General features: G+C 66.4%; 3 protein-coding genes across 5 annotated transcripts; all 3 read left to right on the plus strand.

Annotated features, from left to right (window-relative positions):
* Nucleotides 1-2,062: 2,062 nt before the first annotated feature.
* On the plus strand, nt 2,063-3,141 carry MYADML2 (myeloid associated differentiation marker like 2). The gene has a single exon (XM_054592902.1). The coding sequence runs from the start codon at nt 2,158-2,160 to the stop codon at nt 3,079-3,081; it is 924 nt and encodes a 307-aa protein (XP_054448877.1). The 5' UTR covers nt 2,063-2,157; the 3' UTR covers nt 3,082-3,141.
* Nucleotides 3,142-6,364: 3,223 nt separating this feature from the next.
* Nucleotides 6,365-10,647, plus strand: PYCR1 (pyrroline-5-carboxylate reductase 1). 2 transcript variants are annotated; one of them, XM_054593314.1, is made up of 8 exons: nt 6,365-6,424; nt 6,778-6,900; nt 7,120-7,190; nt 7,840-8,019; nt 8,260-8,481; nt 8,641-8,733; nt 8,889-9,052; nt 9,788-10,647. In XM_054593314.1, exons 2-8 carry the CDS (start codon nt 6,834-6,836, stop codon nt 9,933-9,935), a joined length of 945 nt encoding a protein of 314 aa, XP_054449289.1. In that variant the 5' UTR covers nt 6,365-6,424; nt 6,778-6,833; the 3' UTR covers nt 9,936-10,647. The 2 variants fall into 2 exon arrangements, with proteins under 2 accessions (XP_054449289.1, XP_054449290.1); XM_054593315.1 differs by having other exon boundaries at nt 8,263-8,481.
* Nucleotides 10,648-12,326: 1,679 nt separating this feature from the next.
* Nucleotides 12,327-19,268, plus strand: MAFG (MAF bZIP transcription factor G). 2 transcript variants are annotated; one of them, XM_054593027.1, is made up of 3 exons: nt 12,327-12,481; nt 16,614-16,674; nt 16,769-19,268. In XM_054593027.1, the coding sequence occupies exons 2-3, from the start codon at nt 16,639-16,641 to the stop codon at nt 17,219-17,221; spliced, it is 489 nt and encodes a 162-aa protein (XP_054449002.1). In that variant the 5' UTR covers nt 12,327-12,481; nt 16,614-16,638; the 3' UTR covers nt 17,222-19,268. The 2 variants fall into 2 exon arrangements, with proteins under 2 accessions (XP_054449002.1, XP_054449003.1); XM_054593028.1 differs by lacking the exon at nt 12,327-12,481 and adding an exon at nt 12,849-12,893.
* The last annotated feature ends 2,150 nt before the right edge of the window (nt 19,269-21,418 follow it).

The raw sequence follows: 21,418 nt of genomic DNA on the forward strand, positions 1-21,418 counted from the left end.
ACCCGCCATTCTGTGGTGCCGGAGGTGCTGCTCCCTCGGAGCAGCCGGCCGCACAGCCTCGCCGTAGGCCCCCTCGGTCCCTTGACCCCTTGCCGAGCGCTCTGCGTGTCCACAAGGCACTTCAGGGCCGCCTAACAGTCGTCACTCCCTACCCAGTGCCTGCTGTCGGGCTTCGGGGGGTCTCCAGCTGAATTCCCTCAAGGTCGGGGGCAAACTGTCGATGTAGAACCCCTGCTTCTGTCATTGTGACACGTTAGCAAACTGACTTTCCTAGGAGAAGGGGGCCCCCTTCAGCCACTGCAGCCGCCCCCGCTGCCCGGCAGCCGGCCTCCGGCCGGCGCAGGTGTGCTGGCCATCCCTGAGCACCTGGGGACGCCCCAGAGCGCTTCAGGGCCGAGGCCAGGTCTCCCCGAACCGCCCAGCTCCTTGGGAGCGACAGGCTGGACCATGCGGCCCCGTGGCCTGGGACAGCGGGGCTGGGCCAGGAACACCTGGGAGGCCAGGACCGCAAGGGCCCTGCCGAGGGCACGCCGGACCCGCGGGGCACCTGCCTCCCGTGTGACAGCAACTGTGAGGGGGGCGTCCCTGGGGGGAAGGGGGCTCCTCGCGGTGCCCAGACGCTGTCCCGACGGCGAGACCCGAAAACGCACAGGAGTCCCTCCCTGCATCGTTACATGAGCTGATCTGGAAACATTATAAATAAGCACGTTAGGTCCGGTGCCCCCCGGGCTCTGGCCAAGACAATGGCTTGGCCGGAATCCAACCGCGAGGAGACAGTCCGTCTACACACAGAGAGATGGTCTGTCAGGCCACCTCTGTCAGGCCACCGGCCCGGACTCTCCGAAAGAGCAGTGCGAGGAAATAGCAAGAAGAGCAGAGACTGTTCTAGAAAAAAGGAAACTGGGAGGCCCAGCGGCCACATGCAGAACCCGCATCAGGTGCCGGGCGGGAGTTATAAAGCTGTAGCGCGTGTTCGGGGCCCCGTGGGGGACACCGGGTCAGGACCGCGTGTTACTCCCAAGCCTCCCAGGTGCAGGCACCGTGCTGGGGTCCCGTGTTCTCAGCAGGAGCCCGCGGGGCAGCACCGGGGGGCGGACCGCCGCACCCACAGAAGCAGCGTTGGTGTTGGTTATGAGGTGGGAGCGCGTGGGAGGGCGAACGAACAGTCGGCAGAAGAGTCACGATTCTCGACTCGAGGGGAGAGGATGTGCATGGTGCCATTTCGCAACTCATCTGCAAACGCGGAGTTTTTCTAAGTGAAAGTGGGGGAAAGATACATAATTATGTAATTACGTACATACACACGAGATGTTCATAGGGGTCGGATCGAGCGAGAGGGTCTCAGGTGATTTTTCTGTATATTTCCCCGCACTGAGGGGAACGTCCAATGCACACATTCAGAAAGAAATTTTTCATCTTCAAAAACATTTTGCACATTATTAGTGTTTTAGTCTAAACACGGGGGCATTGGTTTTTTTCCTCGGTGTTATGTGTCCACTACAGGGACAGGTAAAAAGCTCCACAACCCCCCCCCATAATAACAAAAGCTCCGCCCCAGGTCAGGCTGGGGCTGTGGGAAGAAAGGGGGGTGCAGGGCCTCCAGCACCCGCTCCCTCCCCCACCACCTCCCCGGGACAAGAGCTGAGCCAGGGTCCCGGGAGCAACGCCAACAGGGTCTGAAACCACCAAGCCGCCTTCTGGAAGGACAGGCAGGGTCGCCTCCCCTGGCCCATCCCCCTGTGGACGAGCCCAGGAGGCTCCAGGAGCTGAAGGGACTGGGAGCAACCAGGTCGCTCTCCGCTCCCAGCTCCCGGCTCCCGGCTCCCGGCTCCCCTCCCGCCCCACCCCCACCCCGCGGGCTAGGGAGCGACTGACCGACAGACGCAGGTGCTGTGGGGGGCGGTGCCAGGAGCCCAGGGGTTAACGATCACCGGGCAGGGGCCTGGCCGGGACACAGGGGTCGGATGTCCCAGCCTCTGATCACAGCCGCCTATTTATAGCGCTGGGGGCCTTGCCCTCCCCACACGAGCAGAGGAGAGGCTGCGTGCTGCGACATCACAGCGCCAGTCGCCAGTCACCGCTACTGCAGGCTGCCGGCCCCGGCAGGGCGGCTGAAGGAGACAGAGGCGCCGCGTGAGGAGAGGAAGAGGCCGGGCCATGGGCAGCACCCTGGAGCCCCCCGGGGGCGGGTACCTGCACCTGGGCGCCGTGACGTCCCCCGTGGGCACCGCCCGCGTGCTGCAGCTGGCCTTCGGCTGCACCACCTTCAGCCTGGTGGCCCACCGCGGCGGCTCCGCGGGCGTCCAGGGCACCTTCTGCATGGCGGCCTGGGGCTTCTGCTTCGCCCTCTCCGTGCTGGTGGTGGCCTGCGAGTTCACCGGGCTGCACAGCTGCCTGCGCCTCTCCTGGGGCAACTTCACGGCGGCCTTCGCCATGCTGGCCACGCTGCTCTCGGCCACGGCCGCCGTCCTCTACCCGCTGTACTTCACGCGGCTGCAGTGCCCGCCCGCGCCCGAGGGCTGCGCGGCCCGGGACTTCCGCCTGGCCGCCAGCGTCTTCGCCGGGCTCCTCTTCCTGGCGTACGCCGCGGAGGTGGCCCTGACGCGGGCCCGGCCCGGCCAGGTGGCCAGCTACATGGCCACGGTGTCTGGCCTCCTCAAGATCGTCCAGGCCTTCGTGGCCTGCATCATCTTCGGGGCGCTGGTCCATGACAGTCGCTACGGGCGCTTCGTGGCCACCCAGTGGTGCGTGGCCGTCTACAGCCTGTGCTTCCTGGCCACGGTGGTCGTGGTGGCTCTGAGCGTGACGGGCCACACGGGCGGCCTGGGCTGCCCCTTCGACCGCGTGGTGGTGGTGTACACCTTCCTGGCTGTGCTCCTGTACCTCAGCGCCGCGGTCATCTGGCCCGTCTTCTGTTTTGACCCCAAGTACGGCGAGCCCGGGCGGCCCCCGGACTGCGCTCGGGGCCGCTGCCCCTGGGACAGCCAGCTGGTGGTGGCCATCTTCACCTACGTCAACCTGCTCCTCTACGTCGCCGACCTCGCCTACTCACAGAGGATCCGCTTCGTGCCCGTCCTGTAGCCCCCGCAGCCGCCCGCCACCTCCGCTCTCCAGGCTGTACACGGGGGGCCAGGGGAAGCCCCCAGCTCGGGAGGGGTGGGCGGGGGGGCCGAGGGCGGGAGGCCCTGAGCGGGACGCCAGAGGGGCCTCTGCCAGGCAGCCCCCAGCTCCTCTCTGTCTGCCTCTCCCTGCCTGTCTCTGTCTCTCCATCCCATGGCCCTCCGGGGACAGTGACGGTCACTGCGAGAGACAGGCGCTGGGGTGACCTGCTTTGCACATGGATTCACTGAGGCCGGGACTTGGTGGCCCCAGGTGTCCGTCAGTGCCTGGAGCCCACGGTCAGGCTGGGTGATCTGAGAGGAGCTGAAAAGGGGACACTTCCCAGAGGTGTGGGAAAGGGCTGGAAAGGAGCCCGGGAGAAGGCCAGAGCCAGGCCAGCGCAGGGCCATGGGGCTGGCCCTCCTCCAGCCTTCAGGGGGCAGCTCCCCAGACCCTGGAAGGACAGCCAGCGGAGCAGGGCCCTGCTGGGGGTCTGCGGCGGCTCGGAGGGAAGGAGCTGGAGTCGGGACCCCAGCTCCCATGCCTCCTGCTGGCCACGGACGGACGTGGGAAGCGGAGCCAGGACTGCGGTGTGGTCCCTCCGGGCGGCCTCAGCGGCCGGGGGACGCAGGCGACCTACAGGGGCCCTCGGGGGCCAGCCGCACCGCCAAGAGCATGCTGGGAGACGCCGGGTCCCCACCCAGGCGGCCCGCACACGGCAGCCCTGTGGGGCCTGTGGGGGCCCGGGGTGCGGGGCCTGGGCTCCGGGCACTTCCCTGGAGCCTGCAGGTCCCCCACCTCCATCTGCTCAAGCATTCGTTTGCCTAGCAGCTGACCCTCAAGGCCCGGCGGGGATCGCCCACTGTGCTCCAGACAGCTCCTCCCACTCAAGAGCCCAGCCTGGGCCGGCCCGCGCAGCCCACTGGCCGCCTCGGAGCCCACAGCCTCGCAGCCTGCTGACTGGCCCGAGGCCTGGAGCAGGGAATAAACGCCGGCTCTGGTCTGCACCCCGGCCTGCCGAGCAGTCTCTGCCCCTCCGCCCCGTGCACCCTGAGGAGAGGGACCCAGGCCCTGCCTGCTGGGGGCCGCGGCAGCTGGGGTGGGGCCCAGGCCGCTCTGGGGTGAGGGTGGCCTCCAGGGAAGGGGCAGATGGCCTCCTCTCCCCCGGCCAGAACCCAGAACGGCACGGGGGAGGCCAAGCTTGGCGGCCCCTCCCGGCGGCACTCAGCACTCACGGCCCCCCCACACCCCTCCAGGGGTTTCTGGGCCCAAGCACAGTGGGGGGCACAAGGGTGCGGCACCACCGTGGGCGGCTGCGCCCAGGCAGGTTTCAGGCACCCTCTGTGCCGGCAGCCAGCAGAGCGTGAGACAGATCGGCCCTGCCTGCTAGGGAAGTCACTCCAGCAGGGGCGCTTTACCCTGGGGGCGGGCATGGCAGGCAGACCCCCGAAGGGGGCAGGAGCCCGGGTCCTGAGGCGTCCTGAGGGCCCCCCCCAGCTGTGGGAGGGTTGGGGTTAGGGGGTACACTTCCAGGGACAAAGAGGCATGTGGGCCCCACCCTTCGCAGGTCACGGGGAGACCTGGACACCAGCCGCCCTCCCTTTTCCAGCCAAACTTCAGGATCGAGTTATGCGTCACCGACTGCTGCATCTCCTCACTGTCCAGAGGCCTCCTGTCCCCAGCTCCGCGCCCACACTAAACTTCAAAGTCCACGGGGTTGGGGGAGAGACAGAGGAGGGAGGGGATCCTGGGCTCGAGATGAGCCGGAAGGTCCTGGGGACAAGAGGACTCTCTGTGGACAAGGGGAGTTACTTGCTGTTATTACTTGAAAAACAGTACTTTTTCCAGAAGAGGTTTCCATCTCTGGGTAAGGACAGTCAGGTGAGCCACATCGGAGCCCCGAGTTTGCGCCAGGCCACTTCCCTGAGCAGCCTGTCCTGGGAGGACAAGGGCTGATGGCCAGAGCAGATGCCACTCGAAGGCCTGGAGCCCTGCCACACACGTGATCGGTACTGGCTCTGGCGGCGGCGGGGGTCACTGTGTCAACGACACACCTCAGGTTCCATGGCACCAACGTGCTTCAGGACAGCCTGCCACTCGATTTGCAGAGCCGGTTAAATAAAGCAGCTCGCCCCCAGCCCTGCGGGGGGGTGGGTTGTTCTCAAGGACCATGTCTTACTTTCACTTTGCTTTGACCCTGCTGCTGACGGGGACCCCAACTGTCCAAGCCCAAATCCTCGAGGCAGCTCAGGTGACTGCTGAGAACGCCCTCGGGGAAAGCGGCAGAGCCACGTTCTGCCCAGACCCTGCAGACGAGGCATCAGGAGACTCTGGGTGCTCCGCGGGGGCCGGGGTGGGGGGCACGGTGGGGTCGTCTTCTGCCTCAAGTGGCCTGCTGGACCTGTTGAAATGGCAACAGGCCCGCTGCTGAGTGTCCGGCTGCTTCCGAAAGGGTCCTGGCCCAGAAGAGACTGTGGAGGAGAAACCCGAGAGGGAGAAGCAGGGACCTCGGAGAGTGACCTGGACTTCCCAGATGCCTCCAGATCCTGGGGTCTCTCCAGTCTCCAAGCCTCCTGGCCCGCTCTGGCCCAGGCACACACGAGCAAGGGCAAAGATACAGTATCAAACCAATGATACATTTTAAATATTGCCATTAGGCACGTTGTTTCTAACCTCCCTCCTCCAAGCAAGGAAAACTTCTACCCGGTAGGATTCCTCCAAACGTGATGCTCGCCCGTGTTAATGATAGGTCTGGGCTCACAGCCAGCGTCCGCCACGCGGTGGGGGACACCGGCCTGCCATATTCGTGTCCGTGTGGCCCACAACAGGGCTCCGCGTTACGTGATCCTGCCCAGGACCTTCCCTTGAGGACCTCACTCCCGCCGCCCCTTCCCGCGCCCCGCGTCCTTAGTCCCCACGTTTGGTCCCAGGGCCTGGATCTGGGCGGGCACGGGTCACAGCGCGAGGGCCCAAGGGACGGAGGTCCTAAGGAACGCGGGTTCGGGGGGAGGTTCCGGGGACGCGGATCCGGGGTGCGGGGGTGGGGGTAGAGGCCCCTGGGTCTGTCGTGAGGCTGGCAGCGGGGAGGCCCGGTGGGCCGGCGGGGGGCGTGGGCCCGGGCGAGAGGCTGATGCAACCCCCCTCCGCGCCGCCCGCAGCCTCCGATTGGCCGGCGCCCGGGCGGCCGCCCTGTGGATTGGCCCGGGCGTCGGAGGCGGGGCCGGAGGGCGCGGATGCCGCGTGGCTGGCGCCGCGCGGTGGGCGGGGGGCGGCGGTGGCAAGGTATCTCGTCTACCGGACCGGGGCTGGGGTCCGGCTCCCGCAGGTGGGTGGCGCTGCGGGGCAGGGGAGGCGTGCGTGTGCGTCCCGCGGCACCCGGCGGCGGGGCGCCAGGACAAGGGTGCTGGCCCCTGGGGGGGGTCTCCGGGCTCCGGGAGGGTGCCCCCCGCGGCTCCCCGACCCCGTCTGCGGTCCGGCGCGCTCCTCCCGCCTCCCTGTGCCTGGGGAGCTCGCGAGCAGGTCGGGGACGGCCTTGCAGGTGGGAGATCGGAGCAGTTACCTGGCCCGGGGCCGTTGGGCAACCAAGGGGGAAGTTAGAGCGGCCGGGGTCGGGGGCGCCGGCCGGTGGTGCAGTGGCCCTAACTTCTGGCGCGGGATCGGCCGCGTCTCCTCCCGCAGCTGCTCCGGCAGAGCAAGTGCCAGCTCTAAGGGCTGAGGGCGCGCCTGGCGACACCATGAGCGTGGGCTTCATCGGGGCTGGCCAGCTGGCTTTTGCCCTGGCCAAGGGCTTCACAGCAGCAGGTAGGCCCTGTGGCCAGGAGGGGACCCACAGCGGGAGGGGGGCAGTTACCCCGCTGCGGCCTGGGGGAAGGAAGGCGGGGTCTGGGTAACGCGCGCCCCAGGGAGTTTGGGGTCGGGCGGGGCTGCCCTCACCTGGGCAGAGGGATGCCGCTCCGCTCCCTGGGGATGTGGGCCAGGGAGGCCAGGACTGGCCTTGAGGAGGAACTCTGCTCCCTGCAGGCGTCCTAGCCGCCCACAGGATAGTGGCCAGCTCTCCAGACATGGACCTGGCCACCACCGCGGCGCTCAGGGTAGGTGCGGGGTGACAGGGGCCTCCCAGGCCCAGTCAGTGTGTCTGACCCTGGGAGGGGGTTGTGACAGCCTCCACCCTGTAGGGCCAGGCGGAGTGGCCTCGTGAAGCAGCCCCCCAGCCCAGCGAGAGAAGGGGCCCGGGCCACGGCACCTCACAGACCCGGCTCTGCTCTTGGGACCTGGGCACCAGGCACACGGGCAGCTGGCGGGGAGGGGCTGCCGGTCTGGAATGGGGTGCTCTGGGGGCCAGGCGGGTGGGGCCACAGTGTGGGGCCAGGAGAGACACCTCTGGGGCTGACACAGCTTCCGTTTGCCGTGGCTGAGCTAGGGCTCCAGGTCCCAGGGTGGGGCAAGCGCCCAGCTTGGGACCATCACCGCACTCAGAGGGCAGACGGCAGGGGGCCGGGGCTGAGGCATGAATACAGTGTCCCTTTTCTCGCTGCAAAAGGAACACTTTCCAGAGTAGAATGCTCCCCGCCCTTTTGAGTGGGAAGGGCGGCAGGGGAGTGGCGGGGCCCCTGAGCCCCTGACGGCCCCGGCCCAGCAGCCTCGGAGCTGGTCCGCAGCGCGGCCTCAGCTGGGGGCAGGGGTGCTGAGGGTCCCGCCAGCCCCAGGCTCAGGCTGAGCCCGCCGTGACACTCCCCACAGAAAATGGGGGTGAACCTGACGCCCCACAACAAGGAGACGGTGCAGCACAGCGACATGCTCTTTCTGGCCGTGAAGCCGCACATCATCCCCTTCATCCTGGACGAAATCGGCTCTGACCTCAAGGACCGGCACATCCTCGTGTCCTGTGCGGCGGGCGTCACCATCAGCTCCATCGAGAAGGTGGGTGCTGCGGTCCAGGCCCAGCGGGGCGTGGAGAGGGGATGGGGGTGTGCACTGCGGAGCGCCCAGAGGCTCCGCTCCCCTCCATGCCCCGGCTCCCCTCCCCCCGGGAAATGCATGTGTTGGCCCGGCCCACAGCGAGAGCTGGGAAATGCTCCGTGGGGTGGGTGCTCATGCTCACGCCCCATGCACCCCGCTGGGCACAGGCCGCGGCGGACACACAGGTGGTTTCTTCTCCAGAAGCTGACGGCGTTCCAGGCAGCCCCCAAAATCATCCGCTGCATGACCAACACGCCGGTCGTGGTGCGGGAGGGGGCCACCGTGTATGCCATGGGCACCCACGCCCAAGTGGAGGACGGCCGGCTGCTGGAGCAGCTCATGGGCAGCGTGGGCTTCTGCGCGGAGGTGGAGGAGGACCTCATCGATGCCGTCACGGGGCTCAGCGGCAGCGGCCCAGCCTACGTGAGCGCTGGGGACGGTGGGCAGCAGCTGGCTGCGGGGGGGCCCTCCAGGCACGTCCGTTCCTCCTCCGCCCTCCCCTCCACCCCCCCAGCTGCTGCGCGGCCATTGCCCCAAGGAGAAAAGGCAAGGCATGGCGTCTGAGGCGCCTTCTCCCTGCAGGCGTTCACAGCCCTTGACGCCCTGGCTGACGGCGGCGTGAAGATGGGGCTGCCCCGGCGCCTGGCAGTCCGCCTCGGGGCCCAGGCCCTGCTGGTCAGTCCTCCCCCGGGCCCTCTGCGCGGGGGGTGGCTGGGCTGGTGCCTGGGATGGGCCGCGGGGGAGCCGGCGGGTGCCGCTGGGGCTGGGCCAGGGCCCTGTGGACGTGGGCGGGGGCCCCCGTAGCCGTCAGCCCCTCTCCCCGTCTGCAGGGGGCCGCCAAGATGCTGCTGGACTCGGAGCAGCACCCGGGCCAGCTCAAAGACAACGTCTGCTCCCCCGGAGGGGCCACCATCCATGCCCTGCACGTGCTGGAGAGCGGGGGCTTCCGCTCCCTGCTCATCAACGCCGTGGAGGCCTCCTGCATGCGGACACGGTGGGTGACCCCGCAGCTGCGTGCCCCCCGCCCCCTGCCCCGGGGCACCGGAGCCCATGGCCCGCTCGGGTCCGCTCGGTCATTCACACGGCAGATGTTTGTCGCACTCCGGCCTGGCAGTGGGCAGGGCACAGGAGCCCTGAGGTTCCCTGGGGCGCGGTTTGCGATGCCCCCCCCCAGCATCCTGCCAGGGAACCTGTGGGGCCCATGATAACCCCTGCCTCCTGGCCTGGCCTGGAAGATTAAGCAGGTCAGACGAGCAGGAGGCAGCGGGGCGCCCTGCTCTGCGAGAGCTGAATGCAAGCCAGAGCAGGGCCGGCCGGCCTTCGGTGTCTAGGCTCGCCCTCACTGTCCCTAGTCCAGGTCCTGAGGATGGACAGGCGTCTTTCTCGCCCTCTGGCCTGCTCTCCAGTACAGACCCCCGGGCTCTTCCGAGAGCCACCGTGTGACAGTGAGGCGGGGCACAGGGCCGCCTTCCTGGCACCAGCCGGGAGACAGACAAGGCACAGGTCCTGTGCACAGGGCGATAAGGGCTCAGAGTCGGGGCTCTAAAGTGGGGGAGTCTGAGCCGGTTTGAATGAGGTGAGAGTGAGCCAGACGGCCGTCAGGGGAGGGTGGATGGCAGAGAAGGGCAGGCGCAGGGAGCTGCGGGCCCGTCTCTTCTTCCCTCGTGGGCACTTGGGCCTGGGGAGCAGGCAGGGCCCTGTACCCAAGCCCCCTCACTGCTCCCTCCAGGGAGCTGCAGTCCATGGCTGACCAGGAGCAGGTCTCACCAGCTGCCATCAAGAAGACTGTCTTGGACAAGGTGAAGCTGGACTTCCCTCCTTCGGGCCACTCCAAGCTGCTCACCCGCAGCGTGGCCCCCGTGGGCACCGAGGACTGAGGTGTCCCCGCTGCGTACACACCAGGCTGCCCTCCGCCCTCTCTCTCCGGGCTCGGAGCTCTGCGCAGGGCGTCCTAGCCCCAAGCCACGCAGGCTGTCGTGCCCTCGTGGCGGCCCACTGCCCCGGCCCTGGTCTACTCCGGTCACCCAGGGTCATAGCCGGGGAGAGGGCGTGTCACTTCCCACCGGGGAGCTCCCTGAGCGCCTCCTGGCCAAGGAGACAGATGGGCCTTCTGACCTCAACCTCCCCCTTCCTCTGCCCCCAGACCAAGTCAGGACCACCTCCTGGGGGCTTGGAAGGGTTGTCATGCCCCAGAGTCAGCTGGCTTGGGCTTTGGTCCCCTTCCTGGGCACAAAAGGTCAAGCTTCCCCTCCCTGAGGTCCTGGCCAAGGAGAGCGCCCTACCGTGCCACGCCCGCCACCTTCCCACTCTCCACGCACGGGGTGGGGACACATTCCTCTGGGCAGGAACAACCAGAGGGTCCCATGCATCTTGAGTGCAGTGGGAGGGACTGTGTTTCCTCTTGGCCACCGCCCATGACCCTGCGTCCCCACTGGAGAAAGGGCTCCCCCAACAGTTGGACTTCCAAGGTCATCAGAGCTCTCAGGCCACTGTCTCCCACTCCTGACTTGACCCCCAGATGCTGTCACTTGTTTCTTTGGCCTCTTAGGTTAAATAAAGTGGTTTCCGGCCCAGTGTCTTAACTTCTAACTTTGTCACGGTGTGTGGAGGGGCCCCTCAGCTGCTCCCAGAGGGTCGCTGCTTCCCAGGCTGCTGGGCTGGGGTGAGGAGTGAAGGGGAGCCTCCCGCCGAGCAGAGGGGGCTGAGCAGAGGGGGCCGGCGCAGCCTCTCAGGCCTCAGCCACTGGAAGGTGGGGCTGGGCTGGGCTGGGCCTGCCCTGCCCGGCTGCGAGAGGGCAGCAGCTACTGCGTCCCCCAGGCCTCAGGTCGTGAGGGCATGTCTGTCCATCACACCCAGGCAGGGGCAGGCTGGGCGGGAGGCCCCTGGGGGCTAGCTGTGCCAGGGCTCCGCGGAGAGACAGAACCAGAAGGACGTGGAAATAGACACCGGGACGTGTATAAAGAGGTTCGTTTTAAGGGAGTGGTCCGCGCAACCGGTGAGGCTAGCGAGTCCACGCTGCAGGGCGGGCGGGCGGGCGGGCAGGTGGGCTGGGTTCCCAGACAGCCGACACCCCAGTCCGGGATGGGAGTCAGGCAGAGCCAGCGCTGCTGGTGGGAATTCTCGCTGCAGGGCACCTCCGTCTTTGTTCACTTTGGGCCGGCAGCGGATTGGGTGAGGCCCACCTGCGGCACGGAGGGCAAGCCGTTGAAGTCTACCAATCTAAGTGTTAATCTCGCGCCAAAATATCCTCGCAGAAACAGGCTGTGTGTTTGACCCAACATTTGGGCGTCCCAGGCCCCAGTCAAGTTGACACAAAACCACCGCTCGCTGGAGGCCCACAAGGGCAGAGGAGCTGCCAAGGGTCAGAGCCCCCTCGTGGGACCAGGGGTGTTGCCCTTGTCCAACCAACAAACAGGCGCAGAGCACGGAGACAGCGAGATGAGGCCCCGTGCCTCAGAGGCTGTCCCCCGCCACCCTGCCCAACGGGGCGTCCGTGGGGTGTGTCGGGAGCACCCAGGCCAAGCACACGTGTCCCCTGAGGGGCCAGACGGGGTGGCCAGGGCAGCTCCTGAGCGTTGTTTCCAGGAACCACACTGCGGCGTCTCCTGTTGTTTGTTCCCTTCCCCTGGACCACCCAGAACCAAGGTCCAGGGCACGCGGGTGGAAGCAGGCACTTTGGGGACAAGCGGAGAGAGGGAAACGAGAAAAAAACGGAAAAACGTGCACGACAGAGAAAACAAGGCGCACGGTTGTGTCCGCAGTCCCCACCAGGATGGCCTCCCCTCGGAGGCCTGGCCGCTGCCCTCGCTCCCGCTGCCGCGGCCAGGGCTGGGCCCGGAGTGCTTGTGTCCCTGCACGGCCCTCCTAAGGCCTGAGCGCCAGGCGCAGTCCGCTACCCTGCGCAGGTGGCAGGGGCCTCTTGGACACGTGGCCTTTGAAAGTGTCAGCACTCAACGGCCGGGAGAGCGGCTGGGCCCGCCTCGAAGGCCGGAAAGGGGGCGTGGCCGCCGGGGAGCGCGCGCCGGGGCTAGTCCCGCGAGACCCCGCCGGGGCTGGGCGCGGCGCGCGTTGCCGGGACGACGGCGCCCGTGTACGCAGGCGCCGCGCGGCTTCGCCCCGCCCCCGCCGCCGCCGCCGCCGCGCCTTCCCCTTTAAGCCCCGGCCGGTCGCGACGCCGCTTCATGAATGGAGCCCACGTGACCAAACATCATGTGACGTCTGTGGAGCGGCGGCGGCGGCGGCGGCGGCGGCGGATCCCGAGCCTGGTCCAGCCCGGCCTTCCCAGCGCGCTCGGCTCGGCCCGCGCAGGCGGCGAGCCCCCATCCCGGGCCCGGAGCCCCCGCGCGGCCCAGTCTCGCGCAGCCTCGGAGCGCCCGCCGCCCCCCGCCCCAGCCTCGGCCCGCCCAGGCCCGCAGTGTGTTGGGTGAGTGCGGCGGCGGGGCCCGGCCGGGCGGGGGGCAGCGGGCAGCCAGGGGCTCCGGGCCGGGGTGCGGCCGGCTGGGCCGTGGCTCCCCTCGGCGGACCCTACAGGCACGGGCCGAACGCTCCTGGCTTCGGGTCTGCCCCGCTCCGTGCTGGCGGCCCGTGCCTCGATTTCCCTGTCGGGCAGGGCACTGCTGGCCCCAGCGCCCCGGGTGCTGGGGGGTGGGCCGCGTTGCCGGCGGAGGGCGGGCGGGCGGGCGGGCGGGGCGAGCGCGCGGCTCGCTCAGTGGCGGCTGGGGCGTCCTGGAAGGAGGGGCGGCCAGGGTGGCGGGAGGAAAGGGTGGGGTCGAGCGGGGCGCCCAGGGCTTCGCCGATGAGCCCCGTGGCCTCGGTCCGAGGTGCTGATTCATCAGGTGTCTGTGTCGGCTCCTTCCGGGCGCAGGGGTCCTTGGCGGGCCGGGGGAGGGCCGGCACGGGGGGCGCAGGGAAGACCCTGCTCGCGCCGGCTCCGCTCCGTCACACGCGTGCCAGAGCCCGAGGGAGACTTGCTGAGTCATCAGCATGAGGTCACTCGTTGCTCATCTCGGTGCCTGGGGGGATTTGAGCCAGGGCCGGGGGCCTGAAAGGACGGGAGAGAGGTGGAGGGGACCGTGGGGACGTGGGGATGGGGCTGGTCCCAGGGGTTGGGGCGCTTTTTAAAGTGTGGGCTGAGGTGCGAGTCGGAGGCCGGGTGGGGAGGAGGAAGTGGAGGGACCCACGATGAGGTAGCGCATGAAGCCCCTGACCTGTCCATCGCCTTCAGACGGGCTTTTCCCAGGCACCGGGTCCCCGACCCACGTCTGGGACAGTTCCCCAAACTGGGAAATAGTTCTCTGAGTGAGAGAAGGGGTGGAGCTTAGAGGGGCCGAGCGAGGGGATGGGAAGCAGAGGCTTTCCCTGTGACGGGTCTGGTCGGCAGGGCTGTGCGCCCTGGGGCGGGGAAGAGAGGGTGCCTTGACCAGAGAGGGAGACAGAGGCTGGGGAGGTCTGCAGGGAGGGGCAGCCTGGGTGGCGGGAGGAAAGGGTGGGGTCGGGTGGTGGCGCCCGGGGCTCTGTGAAAGAGCTGGGCAGAGTGCACCTCGTACTGCGTCTTGGGCGACAGTGGACAGGACAGTTGGCAAGGAGGTGCGGCTCTACCAGGAAATTGCAAAGGAAAGGAAGCAGCAAGGCTTAGACAGTGGAGACCGAGGTGCCCGGTGAGCAGGCCCTGCCCTCCTTGCAGCTGGGCTTTGGGGCCTGGGCTGAGGCTGCAGGTAGTGGGAGCTGGAAGGGTGCCTAGTCCTTAGGAGACAGCAGGTGGGCGGGCAGCGGGGCACGGAGTTTTCAGTCACCCCAGAGCTGTCCCCTGGAGGTTGGGCTCAGTGTCGTGCGTGTTAGCAGAGACTGTGGCCCTCTTGGGTGTCGGGCCGGGTGTGGGGACCGCAGGGAAGTGACAGCTTGAAGGTGGTGTGGCCTGGACCACCTCTCCCAAGTGTGAGGGTGGTTCCTGGCCTCGGGATGGGGAGCCTCTCTCCCCGGGGTCCATGGCTGGCCCAGGCTGCACTGGGGTTTGTCTCTGGGGATTCGCCCCCACTGCCGCCCACCCTCAGGGCGGGGCAGAAGCAGGTTTGCTGTTGTGCTACGTGAACCACGGTTTATGCTGGTAATGTTTATTAATGTGCTGGTTTCCATATAAGGACTGTAAACCTGATTTTGCCCCACCTTGTACACACACGCACACACAGCCCAGGGCTCAGAGGTGCCAGATGTTCTAACGCTCCAGCTGACCTTTTGGCTGGAATTTTATGTCCTAGGAAAATGCAGATTCCCAAGGGGCGTTTCTTTAATGCTTCTCAGTTACTTATTCTTTGGTGGGAGTTAAGTCTTAGACTTCTTTCAGAGAGGCTTTCAGTGGCTGAGGGCTTCTGGGAGACGGGAAAAGGGTAGGGTGGGCGTGAGGCTGGGCTAGGTTGGGGCGCCGGACTGGTGCTCAAGACGTGCCTGCCTGGGAGGTTGGCCGCGGGGTTTGCAGGCAGGAGCAGGGGCAGGAGCCAGCTGTCTTGCCTCCTTCCTGGAGTCCATGCTCTGGACTTGGGCCCAGGAGAAAGGGGCTGGGGCTGCCTGAATCGCCCTTCCCTCCGGGACTGGCTCAGCCCGAGTGCAAGGTCCAGGGTACTTTGGTGGCTCGGGGCCATCTGGGTCTTCTCTGCAAGGTGGGCCTGGCCTCTGGGGGAGCAGAGATGGGAGAGGCCTGGGGGCGGGTAGCTTCCTGATCCTGCCTTTGGGGTCCCATTCGCCTGGCTTCCAGAGGTGCTCCGGGCCATCACTCCCATCCCGTCCCCAAGGCGATCTGTCGGATCCCTGTGTGTTCCCCAGCGGGGAGGAGGCCCGGCCAGGAGGCTGGCTGCCCTGGCCTGGCTGAGGCCCGCCCCTCCCCCACGCGCTCCTGCACACCTTTGATTAGGCGGCCATCGCTGCGCTTGTGCTGAGTTCAGGCCTTCTGCGGAGGGTGAAATCTGTTGAGGAGGCACTTTTCTGTGCGATCTCGTCAGGAAGTCACCGCTGCGCTCAGCATTGGGGGTGGAGGGAGCAGGGCAGTGGAAGATGCCGGGGCTGGGGCTTCTCCTGTGGCGGGACAGCGGAGGACCCAGGGCCACGGCAGCCCGTGCTCCCAGCGGTGGCCCTGGGCCCTCAGGGCCTTTCCTCCCCCAGCTCTGGTGCATGCGTCCCCTGCCCTGGAGGAACCAGCTCTGGACCTCGGGCCAGCCGCCCGCCCGCCCAGTCTGCGGCTGGCTGCAGGGAGACGCCTGGTCCTCTGGTGCAGGGCTGGGTGGAGTGGGGTGGGGTCTGCCCTGGAGCCCACTTGCACCTCCACTTCCCCAGCTCCTGCCTCAGCTCCCAGTGAGGGTAAGACGCCACCCCCCAAGCCAGAATTGCCTGGAGGTCTGTGGCTTTCTCCAGGCAAGAGTCCTCTCAGCAGCCCAGCCCTTTACCTCCCTGCATCTAACCTGGGAAGCAGAGCGCACAGTGAGGGGCGCACAGTGAGGGGCGGGGGCGGCAGCTGGCCTGGGGGCAGCTGGCTCAGCCAGGGGCCTTGGGCCGAAGTGTGCAAAGTTGTTCCTGGCAGGGCTTTGGGGAGCAGAAAGTGAGGGCGGGGTGTGGGAAGGGTGACCGAGTGAGTTGGAGGGGTCCTTTGCTCCAGCCACCCAGGTCTTTGGCTTTTGCTCCCTGTCCTCTGGATGCTGACTCTGGACAGGGGTCCAGAAAAGCGGGGGCTGAGCCGGCCCCTGAAGGTCGAACTGCGGGCGCTCTTGCGAAACGCCCTGCACGGGGAGGGCAGGGGCACAAGATGCTGCAACCCAAAGCCACAGGATGGTTACTCCATCAGCCGCGGGATGCCCGCCGCCTGCAGGGTGCATGAGCTCCCGCCAGGGCCAGTTGGGTGTCCCGCTTGCCACTCCTTAAAGTGAGAAGTCTGGGAGGATCAGGAATCCCCCTCATCGCTCCCTCCGCCTGAGTGCCCGGCGGGAGTGGCCCCCCGAAGCCTCTGTGGGAGCAGGGCTTTGCCCCGGGCTGACTTAGGGGAGAGGGCTGTAGGCGCGGCGGGGGGGGACCTTTGAACACACACGTGCAGGGCGGCTGGCCCTTGCCCTCACCTGCAGCAGGCCCGGCTGGCCTTTCTGGCCCCAGCAGCTTTCTGCCCTGGCTGCTGGCCCCCTGGGGCTGTGTTGGCTCTGGGCCCCGGGAGTGCCTGGCCGGGGAGGGAGCCGCGGGATGTGCTGAGTCAGCATGACTCGCCAGGAACAGCCGCACCGGGCGCGCACTGGGGCTATTTTTAAAGCTCTGGGCTTCCTCCTGGGCCGGCCCCTCCTGCACCCTTCTCATCTCTCCCCCAGCCCCTTATCTTGCCCGGTCTTCTCACAGCCCTTCATTCCCCTTTCTCCCTTCGACCCTCCTAGCCTCCCAGCTGGTTTCCTAGGGGCAGGGTAGACAGGGAGCAGCCCCATTCAGGAGAGGCAAGGCTGGAGGGCAGTCCTGGGGCGAGGGCCGGTGGGGTGCGGGGCGGGGCGGGGGGATGGTTTCGGATCCTGACCTCTGCCCCCTATCTCGCACAGTGCCTGGTTGCCGTGCCCCCGGGGTATGACGACCCCCAATAAAGGAAACAAGGCCTTGAAGGTGAGCAGGCGGGGTGGGCGTGTCTCGGGGCGGGGGTGGCACAGGGCCGGCGGCCGCCCCACCCGTGACCCGCGTGTTGTGCCATCCCCGCCAGGTGAAGCGGGAGCCAGGCGAGAATGGCACCAGCCTGACGGACGAGGAGCTGGTGACCATGTCGGTGCGGGAGCTGAACCAGCACCTGCGGGGCTTGTCCAAGGAGGAGATCGTGCAGCTGAAGCAGCGGCGCCGCACGCTCAAGAACCGCGGCTATGCCGCCAGCTGCCGCGTGAAGCGGGTGACGCAGAAGGAGGAGCTGGAGAAGCAGAAGGCGGAGCTGCAGCAGGAGGTGGAGAAGCTGGCCTCAGAGAACGCCAGCATGAAGCTGGAGCTCGATGCGCTGCGCTCCAAGTACGAGGCCCTGCAGAACTTCGCCAGGACCGTGGCCCGCGGCCCCGTGGCGCCAGCGCGGGGCCCCCTGGCCGCCGGCCTGGGGCCCCTCGTCCCCGGCAAGGTGGCCGCCACCAGCGTCATCACAATAGTGAAGTCCAAGACGGACGCCCGGTCGTAGGGACGCGCACTTGCCCAGGCGGGTCTGCGAGGGGCCGTTAGGCGCGTGGCGAATTCGGCAGCCCTGTCCCCTTCTTCCTCCTTCCTCTCCCCTTCCTCTCCTACCTCTTCTCTTCCCTTCCCTGCGAAGCACAACCTGCTCCCCGGGGCGCCGGGCTGAGCCCCTTGATCTCGTCGTTGTCATCGTGTGTTTTGTATGTTGGGATTGGTCAGTTCGGCGGTGACGTGGGGTCGCCCCAGCCCCCTTTGTACCAAGGCCACGTGGGCTCGGAATCCAGAGTTGGCCCTGCGGGAACAGAGAAAGACCGAGCAAGGTGTGGGGCGCCAGTGACCCTGAGCGGGGGGGCTCCGGGGCACGGGGGCCGCTCCCTTCCGAGCGGCCCCCAGGCCCTGACAGCTGCTGGGCTGGCAGGGGGCTGCGTGGGCCACGCGCAGCGCGGCCGGCAGGCGTAGGCAGGCTCTGCTGCGGGGAGCCGGTGTCCTTGAGGGCCCTGGGCCGCCGGGCCGCCGGCTGGGGGGATGGGCGTCGTGTGGCTGAGGGCCGGGGGCCTTGGTGCGCTCGCCCGACGCATTGCACTGAACAAGACCGAATCACTGGGTGCGAGCATCTGCGAAGGGTGTGCCCGGTGTTCTGCGATGGGTCCCGTGTCACTGTTTACATGGCCTGTTTGTGTGGTTGCATAGCCCTTTATTTAAAAGAGAGAAGTTTCTTTTACGAAGTTATTAAATTATATGTTTAAAAGCTAAAGAAAAAAAAAAAAGAGCTGCAGAGTATTTATAAAACTGTCTTTTTACAAAAAACAAACAAGAACATTTGACCATATAAATGGAGAAGGGAAAATATAATAGAAACTTTGCTAGTTTAAAAAAAGAAAAAAAAACAAAAAAAAATCCCTTTCTTGTAAACTTACAGACAAGTCTTTGTGGCTGTTGGAGTTTAGTTTTTATATACACAGAGTTATCAGATGTTATTTATAAAACTTAGTTTAAAAAAGACAAAAAAAAAAGCCAAGCTGCGAGCGACCAGAAGGCGCGTCCTGCCGTCCTCTTTGCTGACTCTTTTGCAATTGTACCGAAAGTGACTTACTCCCTCGCCCTCCTGCTTCCGTCCGTCCCTGCCGTGCAGCGTGTCGTGCCTGGTGAGGTCTTGTGCGGCGTCTCGTGCTGGTGCTTCTGGTGACCTTTGACCTGTGGGTGTCACTTCTTGTGTCTGTTTTCCCGTGTTTGTTTTTGGATTTGGTTGTGTTTTGCTTCTTCTGGCTTGCTGGGCTCACGCCGGGGTGCTGGGCGGGACCTGCTCCAGCAGAGTTTCGGGGAGAGGGGAGGTTCTGTGCCCACCAGCCCGGTCTCTTTGGCCTCAGCCCCGCCCCAGGCCCCCAGGAGGCCCGGCCCTGCCCTGCCGCTCCCAGACCTGCCGCCCTTGGCTCCGCGTGCGTGCGTCAGGCTCAGGCTGATGCAGTGGCCGGGTAGGTGAGACGGGGACTGTCCCGGGGGGCCCCCACACTACTTCCATGCCCAGCGCCTCTGGCCTGGGGCCTTGTGGAGACCAGGGAGTCACTGTGGGTGCCCACGGGGCCACCGCCAGCTGCCTGCCCCCACCTGTCTTCCTTCTGGTGTTCAGCCATCCTGCTCCGGCTCTGGCCGCTGAGCCCAGCTTCGTTCCTCTAGGCTCCACGTGGGCCTCAGCAGGGGCACGCAGGGGCCCACGGACCCCAGAGCTGTGTGTGCTGCGAGGCGGTGCTTCTTCTGCAGGCCAGGTGGTTCTGGGGACTGTCGGGGCGGCCCCCTTGGCCTGCCTCAGGGCCCAGGGTCGCCACCAGTGCCAGATAAGGGCTGCATCTCCAGGGCCGGGCCCCGTTCCTCCTCTCCTCTGAACACGTTGGCAGCTCTGGGCTTTGCGCCTTCTTCCGCCTCCCTTTGGGATCTGTGTCTTCCAGGGATCCGATGCTTGGCTGGCAGGGGTACTTGTCTCTGGGGCTGAGCCCGCCTCCCCGTCCCGGTCACTTGCGGGAGGCAGCCGGTCTCCCAGGCGCGCCTGGGAAAGCTCCTCATGGGCACGGGGGCCTGCGGGGTCCGTCCCAGGCTAATGCCGTCTCTGCGGGCCTCAGCCTCTCCTCGGGGGTGCTGGCTTCCCTGGGCGCCCCGAGCCCCTGAAAAGCATAGAAGTGCGCAGTGCGGCCTGACAGGGGTCACCTGGCGGGCAGCAGGGTTCTCATCCCCGAGCTTGGCCCCGCAGGCCTGCGGGGCGGGGCGGGGGCGCGGCGTCAGCCTCTGCCTTCTCTGCGGGCTTCTCTGCGCCTGGGGTCTCGGAGGTGCTCCCACCTGTGCCCAGGTCAGCCCGCAGTGCTGGTTCCGACTGTTGATGCCGCACCGCGCGGTGGCTTCCTCCCCTCCAGTCTGCCTCCGCCTCCTAGGGTCCAGGCGAGAGTTGTCGATGGTTCCAGCAGCAGTGCGTTCTCACCGAGTCGCGAGAGCCCCTAGAGAAAGGCCGCGCCTCGGCCCGGCAGTGCGGGGGGCGCGGGTAGGCTCTCCATGTCCGCTTCCAGCCCCCGCTTTTGCCTTGGCTGGGAGGCGGTTGTCCCTCCTGGCACACTCCCGCCAGGCTGTGGGCCGGGCTGCCGTGGGCGACAGGGCGCGAGGAGGGCTCGCGAGTGGGCGGGTGGAGCAGAAACGCAGGTCCTTGTGTGGTTCAGGGGAGGAGTGTCTGGAGTTAGTGAGGCCATGGTTCCTTTCCGAGTTCTGGATTTGAAGCGGCTGCCCCTCGGGTTGGGGGAGCATCTAGTTCCTGTCAAGCCAGCCCTGCGTGGCCGCTCCACCCCTTGTCCCCTTTACCTTGGTTTCTTGACAGTAGGCTCTGTGTTCACATGTGACTGGTTGGTGTCTTTCTGGTTCTTGTTAATTCAGTTTTTCTACTGTGAGGGTGTCGTATTCCCTCTTTCTCTACTCAACTTTCCTGACACAGTGAATCGAGGGCTTTGGCCAAAGCCAAGTCTCCCAAATGTGTCCACTAAGTAAACCATACTGTGCACCTCCCCTCCCACCTTGCCCTCACCCAGCTCCTCCCCTACCCCATAATGGACACTCAGATTTCAGAGGAGAACCCTGTGGGAACAGGGCAGCTCCTTCCCCGAGCATGGCCCCAGGGAGACCTTCCCAAGCTCCCGGCTGCTGCTCCAGGTGGCACTGCCCTTAGTGCAGGTGAGAGGGCGTGGCTGCTCCGTGGCATCTGGGAGGTGTGCTTGTTTCTGACGGGGCTTTTCTCTTGCCCCGCGCTTCGAGTCCGCGGGCACAGACCTGACCGTCAGCAGCAGCCGTGGTGGTCAGTGCTGGGGCCTGGAGCGCTGAGGTGCTGCAGTCCGCTTTGGGACCGGCAGTTAAGCCCCATCTGGTCCCTGCTGCCTCCATGTCTGAGGTGGGTTGTTGGCCAGAGCTCCCATCCACAGCTGGGAAGCCTGAACCACAACCTAGAGCACCATTTCCGTTCTGGGATCTTGTAAGTTACTTTTTTAGGTTGTGGTTTGGTGAAAGGAACCAACATATTAACGATTTTTTTCCCCCAGAAGCCACTAAATAATTCTTTTTGGCGCGTTTTTGCCTTCCTGTCGGCTCTCTGGTTTTGGAGCAGGTGGGGAGATGGGTGTGCCCTGGAGGCGGGCGGCCTGCCCTGCCTCTGGCCCGTGTGTCCTGGGCATGTGCCGTACCTGTTGGGCCAGTGGCACGCAGTTGCACCCCACCCTGGAGCAGCAGCCTCGATATGTGGGTGTCCCCAGTGAACTATGAGGAGGGACCCTGCCAGCAACCTCCTGTCCCAGACCCTTCCTTCTTCCCGTCCCCTCAGTCTGCTAGTCCCGGAAGCCTTTAACCAAACGGGAGCGGGCGCAGAAAGCCTTCTCCTGGCATCTTAGGGCAACAGGACAAGGGCTGCCCAGTGTGCCCTGCTCTGCGGCTCTCCTGGCGCTGAGAGGGTGGGTCCAAGCAGAGTCGTTCACACCCTGCCTGCCCTGCCCGGGGCTGAGGCCGGGGGAGGTGGGAGTACCCTGGGGTCTGCCCAGCGGCGGGGGTGGTTGGAGGTCCAGGTTGGGGGGGGCCTCGTGGGGGCGGCCCGCCTTGGCGCCACCCTGCCCTGTGCAGTATTTATTGCTAAATTATTGTCCAGGAGGGGCGGCACTGGGCCAGGCCCCGGGTATTTATTGCTGTA

Source organism: Pteronotus mesoamericanus, unplaced genomic scaffold (genome assembly GCF_021234165.1).
Source record: "Pteronotus mesoamericanus isolate MK-2021 breed Mesoamerican mustached bat unplaced genomic scaffold, CSHL_Meso_final scaffold_408, whole genome shotgun sequence".
Classification (NCBI taxonomy): Eukaryota; Metazoa; Chordata; class Mammalia; order Chiroptera; family Mormoopidae; genus Pteronotus; species Pteronotus mesoamericanus.